We start from the raw sequence: 25,104 nt of genomic DNA, 5'->3' as shown, positions 1-25,104 counted from the left end.
TTTAACCGTAACTGGACCCCCGCCCAGGCTGACTGGAGGCAAAAGGTCGCCGCAGGGGTGGACGCTCCTGTTTGAGAGACGCGCCGGGGTTGAATCTGAAGGGAGACGGACGGGATTTGGATCGGAGCAGCAACGTTGCTTGCGGGGAGTCCCACCTCTGTCCTCACTTGGGATCCAGAGGAAAGCTCGGGGTGTGTGTGCGTGTGTGTGTCACTGAACAGAAACTAAAAAGCTACTTGGGTGATTTGAGCCTAATGATCAGAAATGCAGACCTGATCCTTACTTTCTTGTTTTTGTTCCTTTCTCTTTCTCTTTCTTTCTCCTTCTCTTTCTCTCTTTCTTTCTTTCTCTTTCTCTTTATTTCTTTCTTTCTTTCTTTCTTTCTCTTTCTCTTTCTCTTTCTCTTTCTCTTTCTCTTTCTCTTTCTCTTTCTCTTTCTTTTTCTCTTTCTCTTTCTCTTTCTCTCCTCTTCCTTTCCCTCCCTCCCTCCCTTCCCTCGCTCTTCTTCTTCTTTCCTTCCCTCCCTCTTCTTTTTTCCTTCCTTCCTTGCCTCCCTCCTTCCCTCCTTTCTCTGGCTCCATGATGAAGCACAGACATTCTTTCCCAGGAAGAGTGCCTGATGAATTAACCCTTTGCCAATTTCTCTTCAGTGTACTGAACCTAACCATGGGCCACAACATGCAGCATCGGCACATATTGGCATAGTTATTTCCCTGTGGCTGCTCCCCAGCTAGGAGAGTAAGGTGTCTCTGGTCAAAAAGCAGCCTGCTTCTGCTGAATCCCCCTGTAGAAAAGCAGCAGCCGTTTTAAGAGCCAGCGTTACCCTGGCCCACTAAGATCGTAGCTCCTTGCTCGGTAAGAAAGGCACTGGCGTCTCGGCCTTCAAGACTAATGAGACGCTGCTGCGCGTGGGAGACAGACTGTTTCCAGGAGTGGTTCCATATTTGGAAAGGTCTCCCCCAGGATGTATACAGCTGACCCATTCAGATTTTTAAATTGTCTTTGGATTCTTATCTATCACAGCTGAATTAATTAAGATGGCGCATTAGAATTCAGCTCACCATTTGGTTCATTTTACTGAACTTCATGGTACGACTGTCGGTTCAAAAAGTATAGCAACAACAGCTGTGCCCATTTATTTATTTATTTTAAACTATTCCTGGGCTGCCTTTAAGGGCAAAATCTCTTCCAAAATGTCTACTTTTGGGTATGTGTCTGTGTGCAGCCCAAATAGATATGGAAATGGATCATCTACAAAAGCATTTAAAACTGACATGAATTGGAAGTAGAACAGAGAAAGTTAGGATCCTAGACTCGCAAGGCGGCCTTGAGGCCATCAAGCCCAACCACCTGCTCCGTATAGGAGTCCCAATTCAAGCTTCCCACACAAATGGCTGTCTAGCCTCTGCTTGAACCAAGCCAGCAAAAGGGGAGCTTCCTCTCCCCCATGGGTCATGCTCTTGCTACATTCCATCAAGGCCTCCTCATCCTGTTTGCAATAATGGCTTACTGTCGCCCCATAGAAGCTCCCAAATGGGCGTTGAAAGAATCAACTTTCTTTTGTGTGGTTTGCCCCTAGCATGTGTACTCTGAGGTAGGCTGCTCCTGTAAATGGGGGATCTAATCAGTGTAAACCCAGCCTTAGGCACAAAGCCAGCTGGGTGACCATGGGCCAGTCACTTTCTCCCAGCCCTAGGAAGCAGGCAATGGCAAACCACTTCTGAAAAACCTTGCCAAGAAAACTGCAGGGACTTGTCCAGGCAGTCTCTGAGAATCCGACATGATTGAACGGATGTTTTTTTTTTTAAATCAGTGTAAATAGTGAGATTGCAAGCCGAAATGCACTGCCTAAAGGAGGCTGAATGAACCAGTATCACATCACTGCAAGCTTTGGAGTTTTATAAACCTTTCCCAAAGGAAATTGGCTGACCAAAAAAAGAAGTCAGTTAGATGAAGTGATGGAGATCTTTCAGATGTGCCAATCGGACTGTACCAAATTGGGCAGAAATATACGATTCATAATAATGACATTAATAATAATGGTGTTCCCAAAGCTTATTCAGCAGCAGAAACAGCAAGCAAATACTTGAATGTTTTCCAGTTTTGGAAATATAAATAACAGCTGTTGTCCAAACTGTTTAAATCCTCTAACTATCTCTTAAACAGGAAGCTGTCATTGCATCTTACAGCAGGAACTGCCAGGGCTGTGCAACATGGGTAACCTAGTCAGCCTCCTGCCTAGCTGATCACCATACTGCTAGCATCTCCTTTTCTTTCAAAGAGGAGATACAGAGTTGTCCCAAGTGGGGGTCTTCACTTTGGCTACAAAATGGTCCTTGCCTGTTTTTCTGTTCTGAGGGACGGGCTGACATTTCAGCTTTTGGAAGGCAGTGGCACTTTGCGTAAAGAGACAGAGCAAATACCAAGTCAGTGGCTTCAAAGGAGCTTTAAATACCTCCAACTTGGTGTTTGTTTGCAGGATTTAAGTTGGGCTGAGCTGATGTTGATCCTTTTGTGACCAGACAGCCGGGCGTGCGTTTGTGCTGAGTGCTTCTGCTGCATTGAAGAGATAGTCTGGCTGACAGGATGGCTCTGACACTTTCCCATTACACTGGGTAAGGCGGGGAGGTCAGGATTAGGAGAAGCACCTGCCTGACGTGCCATTACAATCGTTTTCTCTCTCTCCCTCCTTCCGCAAAGCGCTCCAGGCGTTCTGTCAACCCACTGACAAGCAGCTCAGAAACGTCAGCCAGAAATGACATTCCAGAGAAGTTTTGGAATAGGGCTGATTTGGATCACGGAACCAAAGGGTTTGTCTTTCATGGTCCTCTTCTTTACCAAACCTGCCAACAATGACCATTGGTGATGGATACAACCCGCTGTTCCCATCCATCTCATTGGGTTGCTTTATCGTGAGGTGGTCCTCATACAACTGTGGACTCCTTGGTGTTCTCTGAGCTTGGTTGTTTGCTTGCAGATGTTTCATGACCCAACTTGGTAACGTCATCAGTCACTCACAGGGCCGCAAATAGGGATGGGGAGGGGGCAAGTGGGGCATGTGCCCCGGGAACCATACTGGTGGGGTGCCAAAATGAGCACTGGGAGGGGCACCAAAATGGGCGCAGAATCCATGTTTGCCCCAGGTGACACAGACCCTACCTGGTCACTCACACTGCTGATGTTCCCTAGTTGGGTCTGCAAGCCAACCACCAAGCTCAGAGAGCATCAAGGACTCCACAGTTCAACCCTGAGCCACAGAGATTCTCTTCTGTTGGGTTCTTTCAGCTTTGCTGGCCATACTCATTTGAGTAAGGATGACATTACTACATTGCCTACATGGACTCTGATTGGCTAGACCACCCTCCAGATTCAGCACCCAGCAAGCCCTGATCTTTATTCATTTGACCTTATTTTCCTGCATCCTCCAGATAACTCAGATTGTCTATGTAACAACAGGCCTAAAACTGTCTGATTTTAGCGGCTGTTCTCAGATTATCTGTCACTAGTTTATGCAGATTGGTATGGCCAGCAAAGTTGTTTGAGGCCAATGCTCACGGTAGAGCCACCCTTCTTCAGTGCCTTGCTTGGGTGTGAACCCTGCAAACTCCATATTAGTCCTCCTGAGAGGTGGATCATAGTCCATATGACCCATGTGCCCTTAATCTAGGGTTCTCAAAGCATTCCGGATAGAAGACACTCTATGATAACCATGTAAGAGATTGTAATACCCACATATGCTCCAATATACTGTACAGTGGATTTATGATTCTGTGATTCTGTGGTTTCTGAATGATAGTGGATGTACTAGAAAGTTCTGACTTTTTGAAATGATTTCCTTGAAGAGACCTCCATCCTCATCCTTCCTCATTCAGCTGGAAGGCCTGCAGGGAAATTGTATATAAGGTTGGCTGATGAAATTTCAGTCCTCCCTGGAATCAGGAGGCATCCATAATCAACATCTCCCATGATAGACGGTTACATTCCCTTTTCACGCCACACCCTTCAGACCTTCTGGATCCATATGTGAAAGTTGATGTGGCTGATGTGGCCAAAATCATGGCTGGAATGTGCAACCCCAGGACTGTTCTATCAGTCCAATTTCAGAAGACCTGCCAAAACATTGCTTCTCTCCCCCTTCCCGCATTAGCAACATACACAACTAGGCAAAACGGTGTGAAGAAGTAATGCAAATATGGCTTGTGCATCAAGCAAAGCAAATCCGCTGCTGCTGGGATGGCAAAATTTATCGGGGTTCAGTCAACAGAGATCACAGCCAGGAAATGAAGCCTACTAAAAGCCTACTAAAATTAACCTCAGGGAAATTAGGGTGTTCGATAGAGATGGGCTGGTCATATAAATGGAAAAGGAGATTTTTTTTACAAATCTGTACACCATGCCTAGCCTGTTCTTTGTTCCAAGGTATACAGGAGTTCCCATAATTTCTTCTCTCATCAACTCTGCAAGGCAGCAAGGAGTGCACCGTTTCTCTTGGTAAAAATAACGTCTCCATTCAGTCCAGCTCAATTCTGCTGATAATACAGCACTTCCCTATTGTGCAAGATGGAGGATGGAGAGAGCCTTGGAGAAGGAGTGCAAGAACGGTTAAGCAAATGTCTTAACAGGTAGAGGAGGTGAGAAAGAAGCTCAAGATAGCCCCCACCCCCCCTGATTCTCTTTGTCATAGGAGGGGGCAGAGGGCTAGGCTTTCAAGATTCTGTTGTTATACCCTATTACAATAAAGTAGAGTTCCAGTATTACTATTATTTATTAAATTTATATACCGGCCATCTCACTATAAAAGTGATTCTGGGCTGATTATCCAGTAGTCCTTGCATCGCCTCTTCCATGATCTGGCCTACCTTGAAGGGCTGACACATGTTGGTAACAACATGGAAGTGCTTTGCCATGGCTGTCTTCTGAAAGGCTTTTTTGACCACTTTGCCTAGCCTACAGTTTGGGGATTCCCTAGTGGTGTCCCATCCACATTCTAACATGGTTTAACAGGAATATGCCTCTCAAAATGTTTCTTTTTTTCTCCATTATTTTCTTCTTCTGGCATTTCTTTTGGGCAAATCATGCTCCTTTTTGTTCTTATTGGTGGGGGAAGCCCCCCTTCATTTTCTGAAGGGAATGACTTTGGAAACAAAACACTTATTTTCCAAGAACCTCTGGGGACTTCCATGAATTTCAGAGGCATTCTAAGAATTTTTTTAAAAAAATCTGGTGGTAGCCCATCATTTACTTGGAAGCCTGATGCCTCCCACCTACCCTCCCCCCGCAAAAAAGAGAAAAAGTAAACAGCCTGACCAGTTTAAAACCTAAAGTCACCTTGACTCCTAGTCAGGATACAAAGGTTCATGTTTTGCTTTGTCAATTTTGCTATTGGAACATTTTAGTCTGGGCTGCCTGTTGATTTACTGTGGGTTTAATGTTTCTAGCTGATTCTATGTTTTTTTCTTTACTTTTCTATGCTGCACAGAGTCCCCTGGAGTTGAGCAGCCAATAAATATAAATAATATAAATATATAAATATAAATATAAAAAATATATATAAATAAATGCAGCTGATGAGTGTTGGCAACAATACAGGACTGATTTTCTGCTTGTTTGGCTTCTCAGCCTAGTGAAGGGTCTCCAGTGGTCTCCCATCCAAACAAAATCCAACCCTGGCTGTCAAGCTCAGCCTAGGTCAGCTAGATGCTGCCTCCTAGCTGTGTCCTCAGCAGGTTGCTTTCTGCAAAATATTTCCTAATTGTGTGTGTATATGTGTTTCTTTGTGTGTATGTGTGTGTGTGTGTATGTGTGTGGTTCTGTATGCGCCACAGCCACCATTTTGTGAGTGTGCCCATGATCAGCTTTCAAAATTACCCATCTGCTCTTTGGCCCCACCCCTTATTTAGGTCATAAGGCTGGCAAATGGCCTGAGGAAGCTATTCCTGCTAGTCTGCATGTAAGCAGACGGCCAGAATCTTCTGGTCCGGTGGGTTCTTGATGGGCACTGACAAATCTCAGGATCTGCTGGCCTTGGTAGAAACACCATGATCCTATCCAAGGGGCTTGGAAATGGAGGGGTTCATTTGGCTCCAGGTATGTCAGTGTTCTCCCAGTGTTAAGCCGCTGAGCTCCATGTTCCTAAATGAAGAACCCAACCTTCCATGATAGGGGTTCAGTTCCTTGGGGAGGTCACCAAAGGGGAATGTTCATCTTATGCCTATGGATTTCATTCTAGTGCAGCCAGACAATCCATCTTTGCAAGCTCTCTACCTCCTTTTTTAAAAACAGGGCATCTCTAGCAACGGTGGCTGCCTTCTAGCCTCCGAAGCCCATAATAACAGGAGTAGTTATGATAATATCAATCGTCATCATAATAAATAAAACATTTGTGCTTGCAACTGTTTGGCAAATCCTCACCTTGCCTGCCTAAAACATCCATATGGGTTGCACAGATTCTGCCATGTTAGAGTAAAATGCACATCACTTCCGATAAAGGGAGCACATTTGCTGTTGATGTGCTATAAAGCACAATATGGGGAGGGGGTTACAGCAGGCTTGGGTAATAACAGGCCTGTTCGGAAGAGACGCCACAGCCTTGTCATAAAGGAGCCATTATCCTAATGCACTCAAACCGTGGAGTTCAGTCAATGCTTTTCCAAATTAATTGTGGAGTAAGACTGTAAATATATTATTAATGCACATGGTAATCCATCGACAAGCAACTCATGCGTGCATGTGTATGCCTATCCTACAACCTATAGAGAAGATATTTTGTGGAGCTGAGGGGAAAGGTATGACAGCAAGCTTCTCTGTAGGCAACTTGTGCTGTGATGACCCAGAGGACCAATCTGGGATGTTTCCAATGGCTTTCTCCACTTTACTCCTGACCCTGATTGTAAGGACCTCCACGTATGATTGGAAGCACCCTCTGGAAGTGGGTCAACCTCTGAGCTTCAACCATCTGAAAGTGCTCCTATTCAACCACCCCACATCCATCTACTGGCTCCAAACTGCCTTGAACTTCACTTATAATGCATTTTCCTGCCCTGGTTAGCTCCCTAAGTGGCACAGCAGGGCAACCTCCATCAGAATGCTACATCAGAATGCTGCTGTCCTGGAGGGAACAATGGTGGCCCCCCACCACACCTTTCCTTCTTCCCAGCAGTCCTGTTAAATGTGTTTTACCACAGGCTGCAAATGTTGTGCTTTGCCCTCAACTGCAACGTGGTGGAAGACGGGAAAGTCTTCCACCTAATTCCCCGCATGCAACAATTTTAGCAAAATTAGTATCTTCACTAAATTCATTAAAGAGAAGGGTAGAGTTTCCATCAGGTGCAGCTGAGCTCTTGGTGATGTTGTGGAAACCTGCACGACATGGTCTCTGCCATTGTCTTCTTCTGAGATTCTTTTTTTTCAGCTTCCCTGTTTAGAATAAGCTGTGATATGTTTGTTGGTGATTGCCCAGTCAAGAATTAACCAGGGCCTAGCTCACTTAGCTTTGAAGCCCAGAAAAGGTTGGCGAGTCTATGAATGGAAACTTTAATGTTTGGAGGTCAAGGCCGTCTCATGCCTGCAACCTAGCACGCAAATACCAACACTTCCCACCATTATTCCCACAGCAGCTAATAAGAATGGGGAGCTTTGGGTAGCCTTTCATGCAGAAAAGAGAAGGATGTGACACAGCAACATGGGACAATCCAGAATCTCTGAAAAGCACACCCACTTTTACTAAAGAGCATAATTCACATTTTAAGGCCATAGGCATGTGGGATGTGTGTGGAGGAAGTGCTACCATGTGGATCAGGATGTCTTTGGGCAAATGTGTCATTCTGCAGACATATTATAATGCTCATGACATCATCATGGCTTGTCTGGAGTCCTATGCACAAGGTCAGTCAACCCATGCTGGTCTATGACTGTAACTATTAAAAATTTAAGACAGTCAACCTTGCAACATTTGAACTGATTTTCTTAGTTACAACCCACAGACCTGTTTTTTCCTGTACTGAATGCAATGGTTTTATCTCCAAAATCTTGATGGAGATGAAAGAGACTCTAAAATGGTAGGCTGTTTTGAGCTACCAAATGAGTTCCTTGCATTATTGAGGGTTGACTTGGGGCCTTATGATCAGTAACTCAACCCAGGTTTATCCTGGTTTGCACGTGATGGTCCTCCACGTTTTCCAAGAAATGCAGAGCTTGATTTTTGTCCTTCCTGATGTTTATCCTCACCACTGCCCTGTGAAGTATATCCAATTGAAAAGGATGATATGCTCACGGTTACTGAGAAAGTTTTATGGCTGTGCATCAAGCCTGCTTCCTTGTGCATCTGGGAGGATGGGGTGGGATGATGTCATCACAAGCACAATCTCATTGTGGCTTGTACGAGATGGCTCTGCCTGTTTCTCCCTTCATCCAGCCTGAAAACTCAGTTTGTCTCATTTCAGGTCTCCTCATTCTAAATCAGTATTTCTCAACCTTGGCAACTTTAAGTTGTGTGGACTTCAACTCCCAGAATTCCCCAGCCAGCCATGTTGGCTGGGGAATTCTGGGAGTTGAAGTCCACACTTCTTAAAATTGTCAAGGTTGAGAAACACTGTTCTAAATTATACCATCCAAGGCTGAAGTCTTTTCCCAAACCTCCAACCCTTCATTTTTCTCACTGCTTGAAGAGATCCCCAAATAGTAATTTTTAGTGAATTCATAAATACGTGTTGGAGGGGGTATTGTATGAACTGCATGGTGTTCGAGTCAAAGGCAAATCAAAGAAAATCCAATTTAGATTTAATCCTCTGCCTTCCCATTCCTCAGGGGTGTACACAAAGTATGCTAAAAAAAAATCAGTGGTGATGGTGCAACTGAATAGCTATTTGCTTTTAATGTGTGTTGCATACAGGTCACACACAAAAAATGGGTGGAGCTTTGATCATACTGTTATAGACGCCATCTTGACCTTTTGGACCACCACCCTGTGGACACCCCATTATTCCTTTTAGGAAGCTGGCCTACAGCCTACCACCCCAAGGCTGCGTAGTCTGGAAAGGATTGTGCAATGATGTTCCTGTCCTATTTTTCCTAAAAAATTCTGCTAATGTGCATCTTAACTTGCTTATGCGAGCTTGTAACTTCTGGGGGGACACAGGCCTGATAAGATATTGACTAAGAGAAAGATACAAATGCTCTGATGGAGCTCCATTCCATCTACTTCTCCTGCTAGCAATCTTTAATTTTAGACAGCTCATGGACACATTTTCTTGTCATTCTTGGAATATACAAATAATATTTTTTAAAAAAAAATCTCCAATTTTGTAAAAAACACCTTCAAATACCCTGCTTATGGTCAGACTTTTAAAAAAAGTAAAATTAGGGAAATGTTAAGATACAGTGCTATGCTTAATTTGGATATCTTTGTATTTAATTCCCTTCTCTACAAAACCTAAGAAAAGGATCTACACTTTATCCATAGCTCTCCTCCATTAAATTTAGATTCTACGCTCATTAAAGCAGAGACTTGTTATACTATTTACACTATTCCATAAAACACTACATATACTAATAATATATAGGTACAAAAGACAAATGCATGTTAAAAGTGCTATTCAACTGGAAAATGCCGGTTAGATTCCTCATTTTAACAGTGGAAAGAATGGAACTCAGAATCACTCTTTCTGCAGGAGCAGGTCTGAAGGTAGGAGCAACAGGAAGGGAGGGAGGGAGGCAGGGAGGGAGGGAAGGGGTAGGGATAGGGGAGGGGAAGGGGGGAGGGAAGGAGGGAGGGAGGAAATTGCAGGGTTTTTAAAAATATTAGTTTACCCTTGTGTGGCTTGCAAACAGAATAGATTTTCTTGGTTAAGTTGTCCATTTGTTACAGACAATGAATGAAGGTGCTCTAGCTGTTAAAGCAGCAAATTACTCAATTCAGAAAGATATCACGCGGCACCAAAGTCTGCCCTATTTTCCAGAGCTAAGAAAGCTCGTGGAATAAAAACATTGAACTTTAAGATAGACATCCTTGGCACACCCAGCAGATCAACATTTTCCAACTCCCCTAGCTGTCTGTCCAGCAGAATACCAATGCAATGTACCCGCTGAATTGTCTAACCAGTGTTTCTCAACCTCAGCAACTTCAAGATATGTGGACTTCAATTTCCAGAATTCCCCAGCCAGCCATGGGAGTTGAAGTCCAATGAACTCCAATTCTGGGAGTTGAAGTCCACACAATTGAAAGTTGCCAAGGTTGAGAAACACTTGTCTAGACAGTGATGGGTATTCAACCAAACACTTGACCAGGAAACAGATCTTGGTGTCCCAAAGGGGAGATGTCAAAATTTTGATCCTCTCTGTTGTGCAACAAGCACACTTCATGCAAGAGACAGTTAGGGAAGGCACTGAAAAGCAAGCTGTCTTTCTCACAACACCTTTGTCTAAATTCATAGCTGGAAAAATATAGAAAAGAGCAATTTAAATGGTCAATATGTGGCAGGAATTTCAGAATTAAACCAGTGATGGCAAGCCAGCAGAAACTGGATTCTGAAATTCTTTCTACCCTCTTCCCCAGCAGTTGTCCTCAGAGTGATCTGTATTTTCTTCATGTAATGGTTCCATGAGAGATTAAGGCGGGGGGGGGGGGGGCGTGTTCATAGGAATACCAGCAGTTTTGATCAACCTCTTGATCAGGGGTTCTAGCCTGAAACAGTTTGAAACCCCCCACTGTGCAGCCTCAGCCAAGGTTTTCAGGGGCCTGCATAGAGGCCAGCAGGCTCCAATTTCCGTCCGCCCCCCCATTCTCAGGGCCGCAAGTAGGGGGGGCAACCGGGGCATGTGGTGGGGTGCCAAAATGAGTGCTGGTGGGGTGCCAAAATGGGTGCGGAATCCATGTTTGCCCCGGGTGACACAGACCCTAGTTGCGGCCCTGCCCATTCTAGCCAACTTCCTGGCTTTGCAAGCAAGGCCAATACACTTCGGTAAGTGTGTTAGTGATCATCAGAAAGTAAGAGAAAATATTTTCAACATAAAGAAAGGAAACATGGAAACTACAAGACATACTAGCTTACATAGTCAGACTAAGGGGAGCATTACAAGTGATGAAGACATATTTGCCTGAATTTCAGCTCTGAAACCTCCAGACTGAACTGATGTTCCAAATTGGATCAGCCATTTGAACTGGATTGTCCAGCTGAGCTGCATGTTTGTTTGTTTGTTTTCCCAACTGGAGCAGTCAGACTTTCTGGATTGAATCCCCCTTATTCAGAGCAGAGGTGTTGGCTGCGTCTGTGCGATCAAAGCCGATCATCTTAAGTTTTTGACTCCCTGTGGACACACTGAAGTTTGTGCTGCATTCTAGCAGTTTTGACATGGAAGATAACACATCCAGGTTTTGAACAAGCTGGGATTGTACAGAATATCTGTAAAGTTAGTGAAACAACAAATCTGGTCCAGCAAGATGTTCGGTGCCCCTCTTCCCCGGATAGCTATCCCAAGCCAGAAATGTGTTTGGCCGTATAAATCATCTCTTACCCCACAGATCTCAGTAATAAAATGGATGCCATTTTGCAATAAGAACATTGCTGTTCTGGTGGATCAAGATGCTGTGCCCAGAATGCAAACAGCCAACATAAACTCACTGTGTGAGGTATGACTGGGCCACAGCTTTTCCTTTTCTTTACCAGTGCAAATATAATCAACGATTTAACACACCTTGATTAAGACATGGTAGGACCAATAAAGACAACATAAAATTGTTTCAGGCCTTCAGTGGCCCATCCTAGGCTAAATAAAATCTTGCTTTCTTCCCCCTTTAGCCATGAAATGAAGGAACAAGCGCTGAACAAATGGTCACTGTGGCACCTATTGGACTCCAGCAGCTCACCCTTAGAAACATAGGCAGCCTGCAAAAAAATCAACGTGGCGGTCATAAAACCTTTACTAAGTCAACACCGAAGGGCTTCCTTCTTAACAAGAGTCTCATTTGCTTCCTAAGCAATCACTGGCACCTTTGAAAATCAAATAATTATTGAATATGAGCAACAGCAAGGCAAAGTGAGGGTGATTTAATGAAAAACATTTTTGCTGCCCAGAGAATTTGGCGTGGAGGTTGATTGTGTTACTAATGGATCTCCACGTTGCCTGAAAGGACCCACAGACAACAATTACACCAGCATGCTGGGGGTTATAAAGAAAGAACACAGCTACCTCCTCGGCTCTCGCTGTCCGCTGGTTTCACCTGGATCGGCCTGTTCATCTGTCAGGAAAGAGAAGAGAGAAAGAAGCCCCATTAACAAGGGATTCCTAGAAGCCACCTTCTTCATCTCTGAGTTTAGGATGAAGCTGCCACAAACCTGTGTCCATGCTATTTCCATAGCTGTTTTTAGGAAGTTTGCCCTCCCCCCGCACAAATGTTCAGTCTGGCTTACAGATTTGGGGTTTCCTAGTGGCCTTCCATCCTGCAGACCCAACTCTACTCAGCTTCTGAGCAGAGACATGACTGAACATGGGCTTCCTCCTTAGGTAAGTCCATATGAAGAGACATATCTGGGCCTTCAGGAAATTCTGTTATTGGTGATTGCATCCCAAATCCTTGGGACTTGGTAATGTTTCATCATGAGAGTTTCTGAGAAAATGCCTTGTATATTAAAAGTAGGCACTAGGTCCTTTAGTTCTGAGAACTAACTTGAAACTCAGGGCTGTGCATGGGAGAAATCTTGGATATTAAGAGGAAACAGTACAACAGGCTGTCCAGTGGTTGACACAGTGTGACTACATGCTCTCAAAAATGTCTATTTCCTCTCACCCTTTTGCCAAAAGGCACTTGCCTGGGATAATGCTATACATAAATGTGAGCTGCACAGTAATTGTTCTCCCTTCTGCACAAGAGACTTCCACTTTGTATCCTGAAGCATGGGAGTTGAGAAGGTTCTTGAGAACGTTCTTCAAATTCGTTGTGTTTTTGAGCTTATTTTTCTGGTTGGAAAAGGTAAAAAGGGTGCCTGCTGCCCTCACCATCTTCCCATTGCTTGGAAGTCTCCTGGTTTCTTAGTCTGAAATGGGCCATGGGGAGGAGTTCCTTTAGGACCACTTTCTTAAACTGTAATAGAAGACTGTGCAGCCAGAGGAGCAGCAGAAAGGGTTGTAAGGTGGAAGAGAGAGCAATTGTTTGTGTCATGGCATCATGACACATGATGTGATTGTGGCTTTCTTGAGTCAATGCCTACAGTCTGGCCATTGACTCAGGAACATCTATCCTTCTGTAAACATGCCATAGAATCGTAGAAATGTGGAGTTGGAAGGGACCACATTTCCAACAAACATAGAATCTTAGAAATGTGGAGTTGGAAAATAATCTAACCCAACCCTCTGCCTTGTGTAGGAAAACCAATTAAACATCATTATCCAGCCTTTTCTTACACACCTCCAGAGATAGAGAACCCAAATATTCAGACAGGCTCTTCCACTGTTGGACACATCTTACCATCGGGAAGTTTTTTCTTACAGTTCAACAAAATCTAGGTAGCTGCAACTCATATCCATATTTCTGGTCCTAGTTTCTGTGGTTGTAGAAAATAGTTCTTGCCCATTTCCACTGTAGCTTTGCTCACCTGAACATGGCTGTCATGCCTCCCTATGCCTTCTTTTCTTCCAACCAAACAGGGTAGACAACAGCACTGGCATTTCCCCATTTTTTAAAGACTGTCTGAAATCCAAAGCTCTAGATGAAACCTTCCTGAACTGTGAGTTAAGCCTCTCGCCATGTTTAATGCAAGTGAGATTGATTAGAGCTACTGTCACATTACATCTAAGCACGTTTTCCCTCTTGAGACACAGAGACGGTGAGATCTGCTCAGCTCTCCATCACGTTAACCTACTTGCCCGCCAATTTGATCGTTTCTAAATGCTAAATATGTTTGCAGAGCAATTAGAATAAATCTTGATAGTGGTTATCAAATGCTTTCCAAGACACTGCTACCACTAAGGATAATAAAAAGAAAGGAAAGGAGGGAACTACCTCTGGCAGAGACCAATGAGAATTGGGGAGAATGTGCTGCATGAGGGAAGCCATGAGGCTCAAGGTTCCTGCTGCTTGAAAATGTGAGCGGGCAGTTTTGTAATGCAGTTTGTCTCTTTATGGAATCATTAGGGCTGGCCCCATTGTTGGGCAGATTCTGGGAGGGTGTAGCAATGTGTTAGGAGAGAGAGAAAGCTGAATGCTACATAGCCAGTCTAGGAGAACCTGCTATCCTTTCAACAACTAAGATTTAGTTGATGATCTAGGCTGGTTTGGTACCTGGGTGTCGTCATTCCTGAAGGATCCCTGAATCTCCCACCTTAAAATGTGTAGAGGGACCACTCAGGCCTGGATTTCTGAACCTGCCTGTGTTTGGAAGAGATGTGGTGGAACCCTTCAGCATCTATATCCACCTTGGATCAAAGAAAGATGGGATAAGAAAGGAAGCTGCTCTGATTGACCAGACCAGGGTGGCCATGTCTACTTGCAGAGGGGGGTGCCCAATTTGCCCTCCCAGTGGTCCTTTTATAATGACCTATAAAGAAGGAAGGAAGGAAGGAAGGAAGGAAGGAGCCAAAGAGTGGGCATTTAGAACATAGCCTCCTTCAGTTATCTTAAAGCAAGTCAGCTATATTCCAAAAGTAGCTGCCTAAACTGACGACCGACAGGAAGCTCTGGCGTGGGCTGGTCCATGAAGTCACGAAGAGTCGGAAGCGACTAAACGAATAAACAGCAAAGCTGCCTAAAACTTGTTGATGTGTGAAAGTCCTTCCATCAACACAAGTCAGGCTTTATTTCCCATCAAGAGGAATGAAGAAGTGGATCTGAGCACACTAGTTTCCCCAAGAAAAGCACTGTTATGGCATCAAGTCCAGGTTCTTGTGATGATGCATCACTGGACCAGATTTGGAGGAACTGAAACTTCTGCACATCCACAAACACCTTGAATCCTGGGCTAGCTGCAGTTGTTCATACCACCTACTTTGCAGGGCTGCTGTGAAGACAAAATGGATGTGAGAGGAGAATTATGGAGATTCTTCTGATCTTCTTGGAAGAAGGGAAAAAAAGAAACAACATTTTCCTTCTAATCTCACTTGCATGATTGTGAGTATGTACATGTGTGAAAGAAAATGATGTATGAGATAGCAGGTGAATTTCCACATACCAGCTACCACCTGGGTGAGAAAAGACCTGCAGGGAAAGTATGCCATCTAGTGAAGCATAGTTGCTTCAATAAAGACCTTGAAGTGGAGGTCATCTCCTGGGGAATCCATGCCTATGTGGTTCTCTTAGCAATATTATAGAAGTAGTTTGCTAGCACCATTTTATAGGATGTTTTGGTTGCTTAAAGCTTTAGGAGTTCATGGTAATCTTCCATCCTGGTAGTAATCAGGTCTTCTCCTCTTTAGGTAGGGGTGTGTGTGTGTGTGATCAGAGCTTGGCAACTAAGCCAACAGACCACATATTAAGCAAATTACTTAATGCTCTGGAAGTGTATTGAAACCTTGCTCATACGGGGCTGCCCTCAAGACCTACCAACTGCTTGCTACAGATCTTTGCCTTCTCCCCTTTTGGCTTTTGTCTCCTATTGCCTTCAACTTTGGAAGAATCAGCTCTGATGGGACAGAAGACCACTGGCTGGAGATGATGTGACTCTATCCTATATACTAAACTTGCAAAAATCTTTCTCCCAAGAAAAGTTTGCATGGAAGGAGGAAGGTAGTGGGGCCAATCTTTGGAGAAAGAGCCATTTCTCAGAGGAAGGAAAAGATTGGGGTGGGAATAACCTGCTGAAATGACTAGGTACACGCAGAGGGTAATTTAATATAGACCATGATTTCTGCACTTGACAATGGTTTCATAGAGCAAGGACACATACCCCCATAATGCAAATTGAGATCAGCTTGACATGAGAGACACCAATTATGGGGAGAAACACTGAGAGGGTAATAATTAAGTTTCTTTTCTCTGGAGATGGAATTTCACCCCACCCATCCTGCTAATCAAGCAAATGAAACAGAGGAGCAGAGAAAAGAAGGTGCTGAATGGGAAAGAATCTCATTCAGAGTTGGCCCAAGGTGATTTGGAGCGGAATTAAAATTTTGCACGCCCACCCCCAGTCTTTTCATTTCTGGAGTGACTCGATTGGAAGCTTTGAAACTTAGCCTGAAGTTTCTTTTCAGGTTTGGCACTTTTTGGAAAGGCAGAAATTGTATTTCTCAGCAGTTTAAATACTTTCAAATCCTCATTGAAATATGTGCTTTGAGGAGAGAATCAAAGTACAGAGGATATAATTTCAAAATAGGAAGATAGATTTGAAGAAAATACACATTTTAAACATGCTTATCCCCATGCATTTCTCACTGTGTTTTTAACTGGTTGGGTTTATTACTAAACAGGCAAACCTGGAACACACTAAATTCACACCTCATGAAGATACTTTTTGCTTAACTATGGTTGTAGAATAAACCACAGTTGCCTGGATTCATGCAACAGGCTAGCCAAGAAGCACAGATGGATTTTTCCCCAGACCATCCTTGGTTTTAAATAGTGCTGTGGGTCTAAACTCCCCAAACCAGTATCTGGGGAAGGACAGGAACTAAATTTGCTTCTATTTCATTTACAGATACATTTAATTAAAATTCTATGGTGCTAATATAGAAGTAGCTTTCCATTAACTTGTTTCAGGATATGGTTTTTACTTCCTACAGCTGTGAGATTTCCAGACACACTTCTTCCTGTTCTTAATTGGTCACATAAAAATTACAGTAATGGGCAAGGTCTCCAGTTACGTAAAGTGTTGCGCAAGCTTGCCATGCAACATCTTGACCAAGTGTGCTGTCCTGTGAAGACTATTCAAAGTTTTGCACATTGAAAGGAATTGGTTGAAAGCCTCCAGAGATGATTTGCCAGATCTGGGGAGGGGGCGGGGGGAGAACCAGCATGATACAAAACAGAGCAAGCAATGTTGAAACCTCACTTTACTTTTATGGGGGCGATGTCTCTGTGTGTGGGGAGAATTAAATGTTGCTTCATAAAACAGCTTCAGAGAAGAACTTTCCTCAAAGGTGTACCATCTCCTGCAGTCTTAAAGCTTGAAGGTTACACTGTGAGTTTAAAACATGGCTGCTTAAGATGGTGCAGACTAGCACCATGTCTGTGATCCTGCATGCTCCAAAGCACCTTTTAGAGAGTGAAGCCAAAGTCCTGCGTCACCCTCCTGGTTTGTCCATAGCAACCCCGGAAACTGATGTTCTTTTCATTTATGAGCACCCTCATTTCATTGCACCCATAATTTACCCAGGACAACTCTGCAAAACAGCTTGACTGACAAAGTCACAAGGGAATACCTTTGCTGTCTAGTTAGGACCCCCCCCCCTTTTTAGGGAAATCTATTTATTTATTTATTTATCACATTTATTACCGCCCATCTCCCTCACAAGAAGGGACTCTTCATTAGATGGACAAAGGACAATATTCCCAAGGAACATGTCAAGCAAAGAGGTCCTCCATGAAGAATGTTTTTTTCCATTATCAGCATCATCCGCTTTATGAATAAACTTTGTAAGCAGAGCAAGTTTTATCTTTTTTAAGGGTGGGACAGTCAAAGTGAACTGGGACACACCCTTCCATCTCTAACCAGAAACTATTTTTCAAAGCCAAATGAAACCACAAGCTGAAATAACCAACAGATGGGGTTATCTACTAGGCTGCACATGCTATTCTTTTCTGGCAAGAAACATGCAACTTCCTATCTGGTTTATGGTTGGTTAATACTCAAAGATCATCAGAAAAGTTCATCTTCAAGGAAAGCAGTGGAAAGACATTTCCATACAGCTGCCACCCCCCCCCCCTACATTTCCACATTGATGGGTCCATGTAGTCACCAGAAGTCAAAACTAACCTAAGGAGCCTTTGTCTTTACCTTAAGAAAGGGGGAAAATATCTTACCAGCATTCATTTTAATGGAAAAAGCTTTGTTGTTGAAATTCCATCCATAGGGTAAGAACATTTTGGAGAAATTTCACACAGTGGAACAGGGTGTGTGTATTTATTATCACAGTGCTGTCCTGTGACACTCTATGGAAGTGAAAGTTGGACTTTGAAGAAGCAGGTTAAGAAGATTATTGATGCTTTTGAACTTTGGTGTTGGAGAACACTCCTGAGAATCCATGGACAGCCAAGAAAACAAACCAATTGATCATCAAACAAATCAGTCCAGAGTTCTCACTCAAGGCACAAATGATCAAGCTCAAATCATCCTACTTTGGATGCAAAGACCCAGCTCTCTGGAAGAGGTTTCCATGCTGTGAAAGGTGGAAGGAAAGAGAAGAGGATGATCACAGCAAGGTGGAAGGACTCAGTTACAGTGGAGATGGTTGAACCCTTGAAAGTCCCGAAAGACCAGATTAGGGAGAGATTGTCATGAAGAAAATCTATCTATGTGGTCACTAGGAGTTAAAAAATAACATGATGGTACATAACCAATCAATCAATCATAAAGATTTACCTAGAAGTCTACAGACTACCCGGTTTCTCATGTTTTAATAAAATAATGAGGAAAGACAGTAAAAGGGCAGGTTCAGATAGGGAAGTAAAGAAGCTAAGGAAACTCTGCAGCAGGAAACATGAGCACCAGCTGTATTTCACACTTTGAGACCCCTGACAGGCCTAAAAATACCACCGAGAGAAACAAGAAAGAATTTCACAAGCATCCCAAGAAGGTGAGAAACAGAAGCTTCTTTTGAGGAAGAGGGAGAAACCCCCCCCTGAGAAATTATCATCCAAAATTTGGCCCACCAGTTCAGGTCAAAGAAATCTGGAGAAGATGAGTTCCACCTGTCCTCTCAGCTGCCACCTCTGAAGCCGACGTCCCCACTTTCAGCCAGAGCACACATGCCCATCCACATGTTGGCCCACAAGGCTCCCCCTGCCGCCTCCTGCCCGTGTCCTCCCCAAGCTCAGTTCACAAACACGACATCATTTTTCATGTCCAATTACAGCTGCGGCGGTGCCACTGTTAAAAGACAGTGCAGGTATTCCTGTCAGAAAGGGTTTGAGTTACAAGAAGCGATGAATTACAGCAAACCCTTTTTCAATTCTCTGCAGAATGAAATGTCAGAGCCCGTCGTTCTGTATTTCTGAGCACCATCAGCTACAGGCCAGCAAAGAAATTAGACAAGGGACAGATGCTTCACTGAATTGTGATTTTGTGGATGTGAACGGTTCACTCTTCCTCTTTCTCTCTTCTCTTTGCCTTCCTTCTTTCCTTCCTTCCTTCCTCTTTCCCCTGCCCCTTCCCCCTCTATTTCTTTCCTTCCTTCCTTCTTCCTTCCCCGTTTCTGTTTCTTTCTCTTTCTCTCTTCTCTTTGCCTTCCTTCTTTCCTTCCTTCCTTCTTCTTTCCCCTTCCCCTTCCCCTTCTATTTCCTTCCTTCCTTCCTTCCTTCCTTCCTTCCTTCCTTCCTTCCTTCCTTCCTTCCTTCCTTCCTTCCTTCCTTCCTTCCCCCTGTTTCTGTTTCTTTCTTTCTCTTTCCTTTTCCCTTCCACTTCCTGTTCTATTTCCTTCCTTCCTTCCCCCTCTGTTTCCATTTCCCCTTCCTTCCTTCCAACAAGAGAAAAATCAGGAGAGAAATTAAAAAGAAGGCACCTCCCTCCCTCCCTCCCTCTTACTTTCTCCCTTGTTAATTTCTTGAAAGCCTGAAATTTTAAAAGTCTTTTGGAAATAATATTTTCAGATTCCCTGTTAGGTTTTTCTCCTTCCTTTAACCTTTAAGATTGAGTCCATTGACAAATACTATCACACCTAAATCCTAACCTTAACCCAAATTACAGTTGTTACATCATCGTCATGTAATACCTATACATCTATTGAAAACGTTCTCACTGAATCTAACAAAACTAACACACAACCATTTTGAAACTTAAATTATAGCAAATTCATAAAATAATAAGCTGCACTCAAGAGTCAGAAATTACTTCAGTGACTGAGTTTAAACATCAAAATATTTGATGCATGATGGCTGCTTGTTAGTAAAAGGGCAACAGAAATAAGACTAGCTTGCCTCCAAAGCTTAGGAGAAGCCATTAAGAGAACTTTTCCCCTATAAACAAGCCTTTGAGGATGCTGGGAAGGAAGGAAGGACTTAGATCTCGGTAGGCTCACATGACAGAATGTGGACTTTTAAAATATCCTGATCCAAAGTTGTGTATAACTTTGTAGGTCATAATCACTATTTTGGAGAAGGGAAGCCACAACCATTAAAAGAAGCCATAAACATCCCAGAGTCATTGGGAGTCAGGTGGTGTGCAAATTGAATTAATTAATTAAATAAATCACATATGTCTTATAAGTGATTCTGTTGGTAGTCTAATCATACTGTGGACCAACTGAAGATTACAAGTGCTGCTCAAAGATTCCTGTATCCAAGCGGGATGCATCATAAGAAATGACGTACTCCATTTAAGGAGTAACATTGGTCTCTGGTTAGAACACTGAATCAAGAATCTCCCAACAGTGCCATCTGAAATTTTCCCTCCAAGAGTATTTGAAATGGTACAAAGGGACACCTTCAACCTACTCATTCAATTCAGGGGATATTACAGCGAGCAATTTATGTGAGCCAATCTGGAACAATGCAAACACATTTCTCCCATTAAGTTCCTAAACCAGATCATCCAACAAGGTATCCTGACACCTGGGCCCCATAACTAGCTCTGCAACTGGATTGGACGGAGGTAGATAATGTACAGGCTGATAAACTACTGGAGTGAGATGCCACCACCAATTGTGTAACCAAGATTTACTTGAGACGGTTTAGAAGACATACAATACTGTGAAATATGTGGAAGAACTGTTTCAACAAAGGTCCCCAGCTAGTGCTGCTTCTTTCAGTCATGCTAGATTCACACATTGCTTCAGTGTGGCATTCAACTCTTTTTAAATTACCAGGAAGAACCAACATACTTGTACAAGATGCCATTTCTGGAAATCTCCTGTCCGCTTGAGCTATACAACCATTACAATCAGAGACACAAAGAGGAGACTTCTATCATTTGGGAGATTATCAACCATGACATCAGATCATTAGGGATTCAAGCTGTCCTTCCTGCAAAACATTATGCAATGGTCAAAACTGTTTATTTATCTATTTATTTCACAATATTTATAACCCACTCCAATATTGATGGGCTTTGGATGGCTAACAGCAAACACAGAAATGTAATAAGCCATCAACACCAAGCAATAATATTTTCTGTAGATATTTGGCAGTGGTATCTATTGCTGATTTCAGTTCAGCTGGTTGGCATGACAGTGAAATGTGGAAAAGCTTCTTAACCATAATGCCATCAGTGGAAGCTCTTACTAAGAACAGGGTGAATTCTCCTTTGTTGGGTGTGGCCAAATGGAGTCTGGGTAGCCATATGTTGGGGATGTTTAATTTGGATTCCTGCCCTGAGCAGGGGATGGTACTAGATGTTCTCAGTGGTCTCTTCCAACTCTAGGACTCTATTAATGGGACAGAGGAGAAATCTGTCTCTGCTGGTACCATAAAAGAAGTCTTTAAATGGGATCCAATCTGAATTCTGTTGGGCTTGTTCTACAATTTTCCTCAAGGTCACTTGCCTCCTCTCCCAATTACATGTAAAACCAAGGAAGTCTTATAACCCAGGAGGCTCCATTCATCCATCCATCCATCCATCCTTCCCCTAAGGCTTTGACTGAACCATTTACGAAGCTTCAAGAAGAATCAAAACCTTTCAGGAAATCCTTTGGATTCTTTATACTTTGGGGCAGAGATCTCTTGACAGCAGGATCAAACCTGGTTAGTACAGCAAATCCTAGAGCTCTTAGCTAGGTGGGTCATTGGGAAAGGCTCATTGGAAAAAGGCAAACAATTTTTGACCTGTTGTTAAGAAAACATGGCAAAATGTCCATGTTGAGCTTGACTTGAGGGACACTCATGACCAACTGAAATTATACAGATGAAAATGGGTCTGGAATCACAGCAGCTTTCATTATGTTTTGCAGATCCACTCAACACTAGTTTAGCAGTTGGTTTCAGGCTAAAATCTTTGGTGGGGTGAATAGGAAGGGTAACTGTGTGTGTTTGTCTAGGTATGTGTATTTCTTGGAGTATGTGGGTATTTCTGCTTGCAGAATAATAGAAGATGTAAAACCTTTTCTTAAAAAACAAAACAAAACAGGATTTATTGATGGAAGGTGGAAAAAAAAAAAGCACCGCCTGGTTTAAATCCTATCTGGGGTGTGTGTGAATGCATACATCTATGAGTCTTTGGCACCAGGTGGGAGAAATGGTGCCAACCTCTTCCAAATGTAGGAAAACAACACTGATGGAGCACCGAGGGAGCTTTAATTGGTACCTAGTGGAGCACGGTCCTGCCAATCACCACTCCAGTAAAAACACATACCAATGAGCTTTAATCCATCATAATGAGATGGCTTTTGCTGCATCATTGGTATGCATCCACCCAGAATTCCCTGGATACTGTGCAGCTTCCAAGGTTGCTTAAAAAAAGGGGGGAAAAAACCTGATACAAAATAAGTAGGAAAATTCTCCCCCTCTGCCCTATTTTATTAATTCATTAAGAAAGCTCTTGAAGTAGTTGCCATGACAGTGAAGAAGCTTTGTATTGCTTCCAGGGTGGCAAGTCAAATATTAGAGACTATTGTTCAGAAACTTGCAAAAAAAAGAAGTGTCTTCTTAGTTAGCTTTTCTGCTTCTGCAGGAATTGGCAATCAAGTCAGCATAGTCAATAATAAAGTGGTTTGGATATTATGGGGCTGAAGTCTAATTAGAGAATTGGGTGAGGTCTCAGAAGTCATCTAGTTCAACCTGCTACTCAGCGCAAGACGTACTAGAGCATCTCTGCCCGTCTGGCCTCTGGAGGAAGACCTCTACCAAACTCACCATTTCATGTGGCAGCCTGTTCCACTGGCTCTCAGCAAATACAGCCAGGAAGTTCTTCCTGGTGTCCAGCCTGAGCCTCCTTCCTCGTAGTTATAGTTTGTCTTTGGTCCTGCCCTCTGGGACATCAGAGAATAAGTCCAGCACTTCTTCTAGGTGACCATCAATGTAGGGGACCTTAGGATGGGGAAGGGGGTTACCTTTCAAGAATGTGGAAATTCCACCAGGAAGAACTGCCTCCATCATGCAAAGAATGGCAGCATCATACAAGATTTGTACAGGACACTGACCCATAAATTAACCAACTCCATCTTTGCCTAGTGTGGTGTAGGAACCCAACGCAAATGACTTGATTTGTCCCCGGAGCTGAGACAGGCCCATTCACTCCCGGACTTCCAGAAGAACCTAAAAACCTGGTTCTGCCACCTCGCTTGGGGTGGGTGGGGCACCAGTTCATCTTGGGGTGGCTATTATAGATCTCTCCCCAACAAACAAGATCTTTGCTGCTGGATTTTATATTTTCTATTGTATATTTATCTGATTTTATAGAGTATTTATATTGTAATTTATGTGTTTTAACTTTGATTGTAAACCTCCCAGAGTCCCCTTTTGGGGAAGATGGTCGGTGATGGAAATTTGAAATATAAATAAATAAATAAATAGATCAATAGATCAATTGGACTAAGGGAATAAGCAAGGGGTGCAAAGCACATGTCAGTTCAAGGCTGTCCTGAGTTTGGGCTCCACTCCATAACTATGTGGGGGACCCAGGCTCTTTATGGGAGGGGGATTTAGGAGCTTTGAGTAGTGGCCTGGGTACCCCATTTTCCTCACACTGCCCTATATGTCAGAAAGAAGCACATCTGGAGTTCTATCAATTTGGGGTGGATCTCAGAGGTCACAAAATGGTGCAGGTGGACTCCATGTTTTGCAACCAAGGCAAGCAAACCACTCACCCTCTGCATCTGCCTGCAGATCTTTTTAGATGTTTGCCAAAAAGAAAAAAAAAATGCTGAAATTCTGCTGGCATTGACGCAACACATCCTAGGGTAGGAAAAGCAAATCTGTCAAGACGGGTCCATGATTGGGCAATTGAAACCCTCCCCCCCCCTTTTTACATGCATCCCACCACTCTTTATTAACTCATAGCTGTCTTCCTGTAATCTGACAGTCCATAATTTGGGAGGGCAGGGAGAGGGGTCAATTTATTCATAAGCAATTTTCACCTCTTTGCCTAAGAAAAATTCTGAGGATTCTTTGTTGAGAAGCCAATAAAATGGTGTCTTCAGATACAATGGGTTTTGTCCCTCCCTCCCTCCCCTTCCTTCCTGCCTTCCTGCCTTCCTGCCTTCCTGCCTTCCTTCCACAAAAGATACCCAAGATCAAGCTATCATTTTAAAACAAGAAGGAAACAAATCAGGTTATTCTTCATGTTCCATTAGGTGTATAATTTTCAATAGCGGGAGGTTTCACTGCCTGAGGTAGATGTGAGTTTATACTAATTGGAAATGAGCATTTTCTGCTCCAGGCAGGGAAGAAAGACCTTTTCTTCCACTTTATAGGACTAGACATCAATTTGAAGTGAGAGTTTCAGTTTTTGTCCATTTCAAAGCTCCACACTATTAAAATATGTTGATGAGAATCATCATCATCATCACCATCCCATTTTATAGTCTTACGGTAGCTAGCCCATTCAAAATTATCAAAAGTCATTACACCTAAGAAACTCCTGAGGTCTAGCTCCTTTATCTTGGGACTCCTCTGTTTGTTACTGTTAGGAAAGGTATGTATGTATGTATGTATGTATTTATTTATTGTGGGACAGAGAAATGATTCCATATTTGTTCCATTTGTTCTCATTCTCTTTGATCAAAGAGAATTTCCTTTTGAAATTCTGTCCAAGCATGAGAGCCTGTTGGTAAAAAAATGTCAGGAGCAGAATGGGATATTCTTGCTCTTATTTAGGGAGATGGTCATGGAGTGCGTTGAAAGTCTTGTCTTACTTGGTTAGTGGATCATGGCTGCAAAAACAGATATGGCCACTGGATGGCAGCAAAGAAACCAGAACACTCTAATCATTTGCTGCCCTCCAGTGAACATGTACAGCAGTGTTTCTCCACCTCGGCAACTTCAAGATGTGTGGTTTTCAACTCCCAGAATCCCCCAGCCAGGCAGCCATA

At 43.2% G+C, this 25,104-nt stretch overlaps 1 protein-coding gene across 1 annotated transcript in view; it reads right to left on the bottom strand.

Moving 5' to 3' along the window:
• Positions 1-12,163: 12,163 nt before the first annotated feature.
• Positions 12,164-25,104, bottom strand: part of LOC134490272 (CUGBP Elav-like family member 4) — a 501,068-nt gene continuing 488,127 nt past the window's right edge. Inside the window, exon 3 of the mRNA XM_063293188.1 lies at positions 12,164-12,235. Within this exon, the coding sequence (XP_063149258.1) occupies positions 12,164-12,235 (72 nt within the window). The remainder of the gene's footprint in view (positions 12,236-25,104) is intronic.

Source organism: Candoia aspera, chromosome 2 (assembly GCF_035149785.1).
Source record: "Candoia aspera isolate rCanAsp1 chromosome 2, rCanAsp1.hap2, whole genome shotgun sequence".
NCBI lineage: Eukaryota > Metazoa > Chordata > Lepidosauria > Squamata > Boidae > Candoia > Candoia aspera.
Note: the sequence above shows the minus strand (reverse complement) of the source record. Positions and strands in the feature narration are given on the sequence as shown.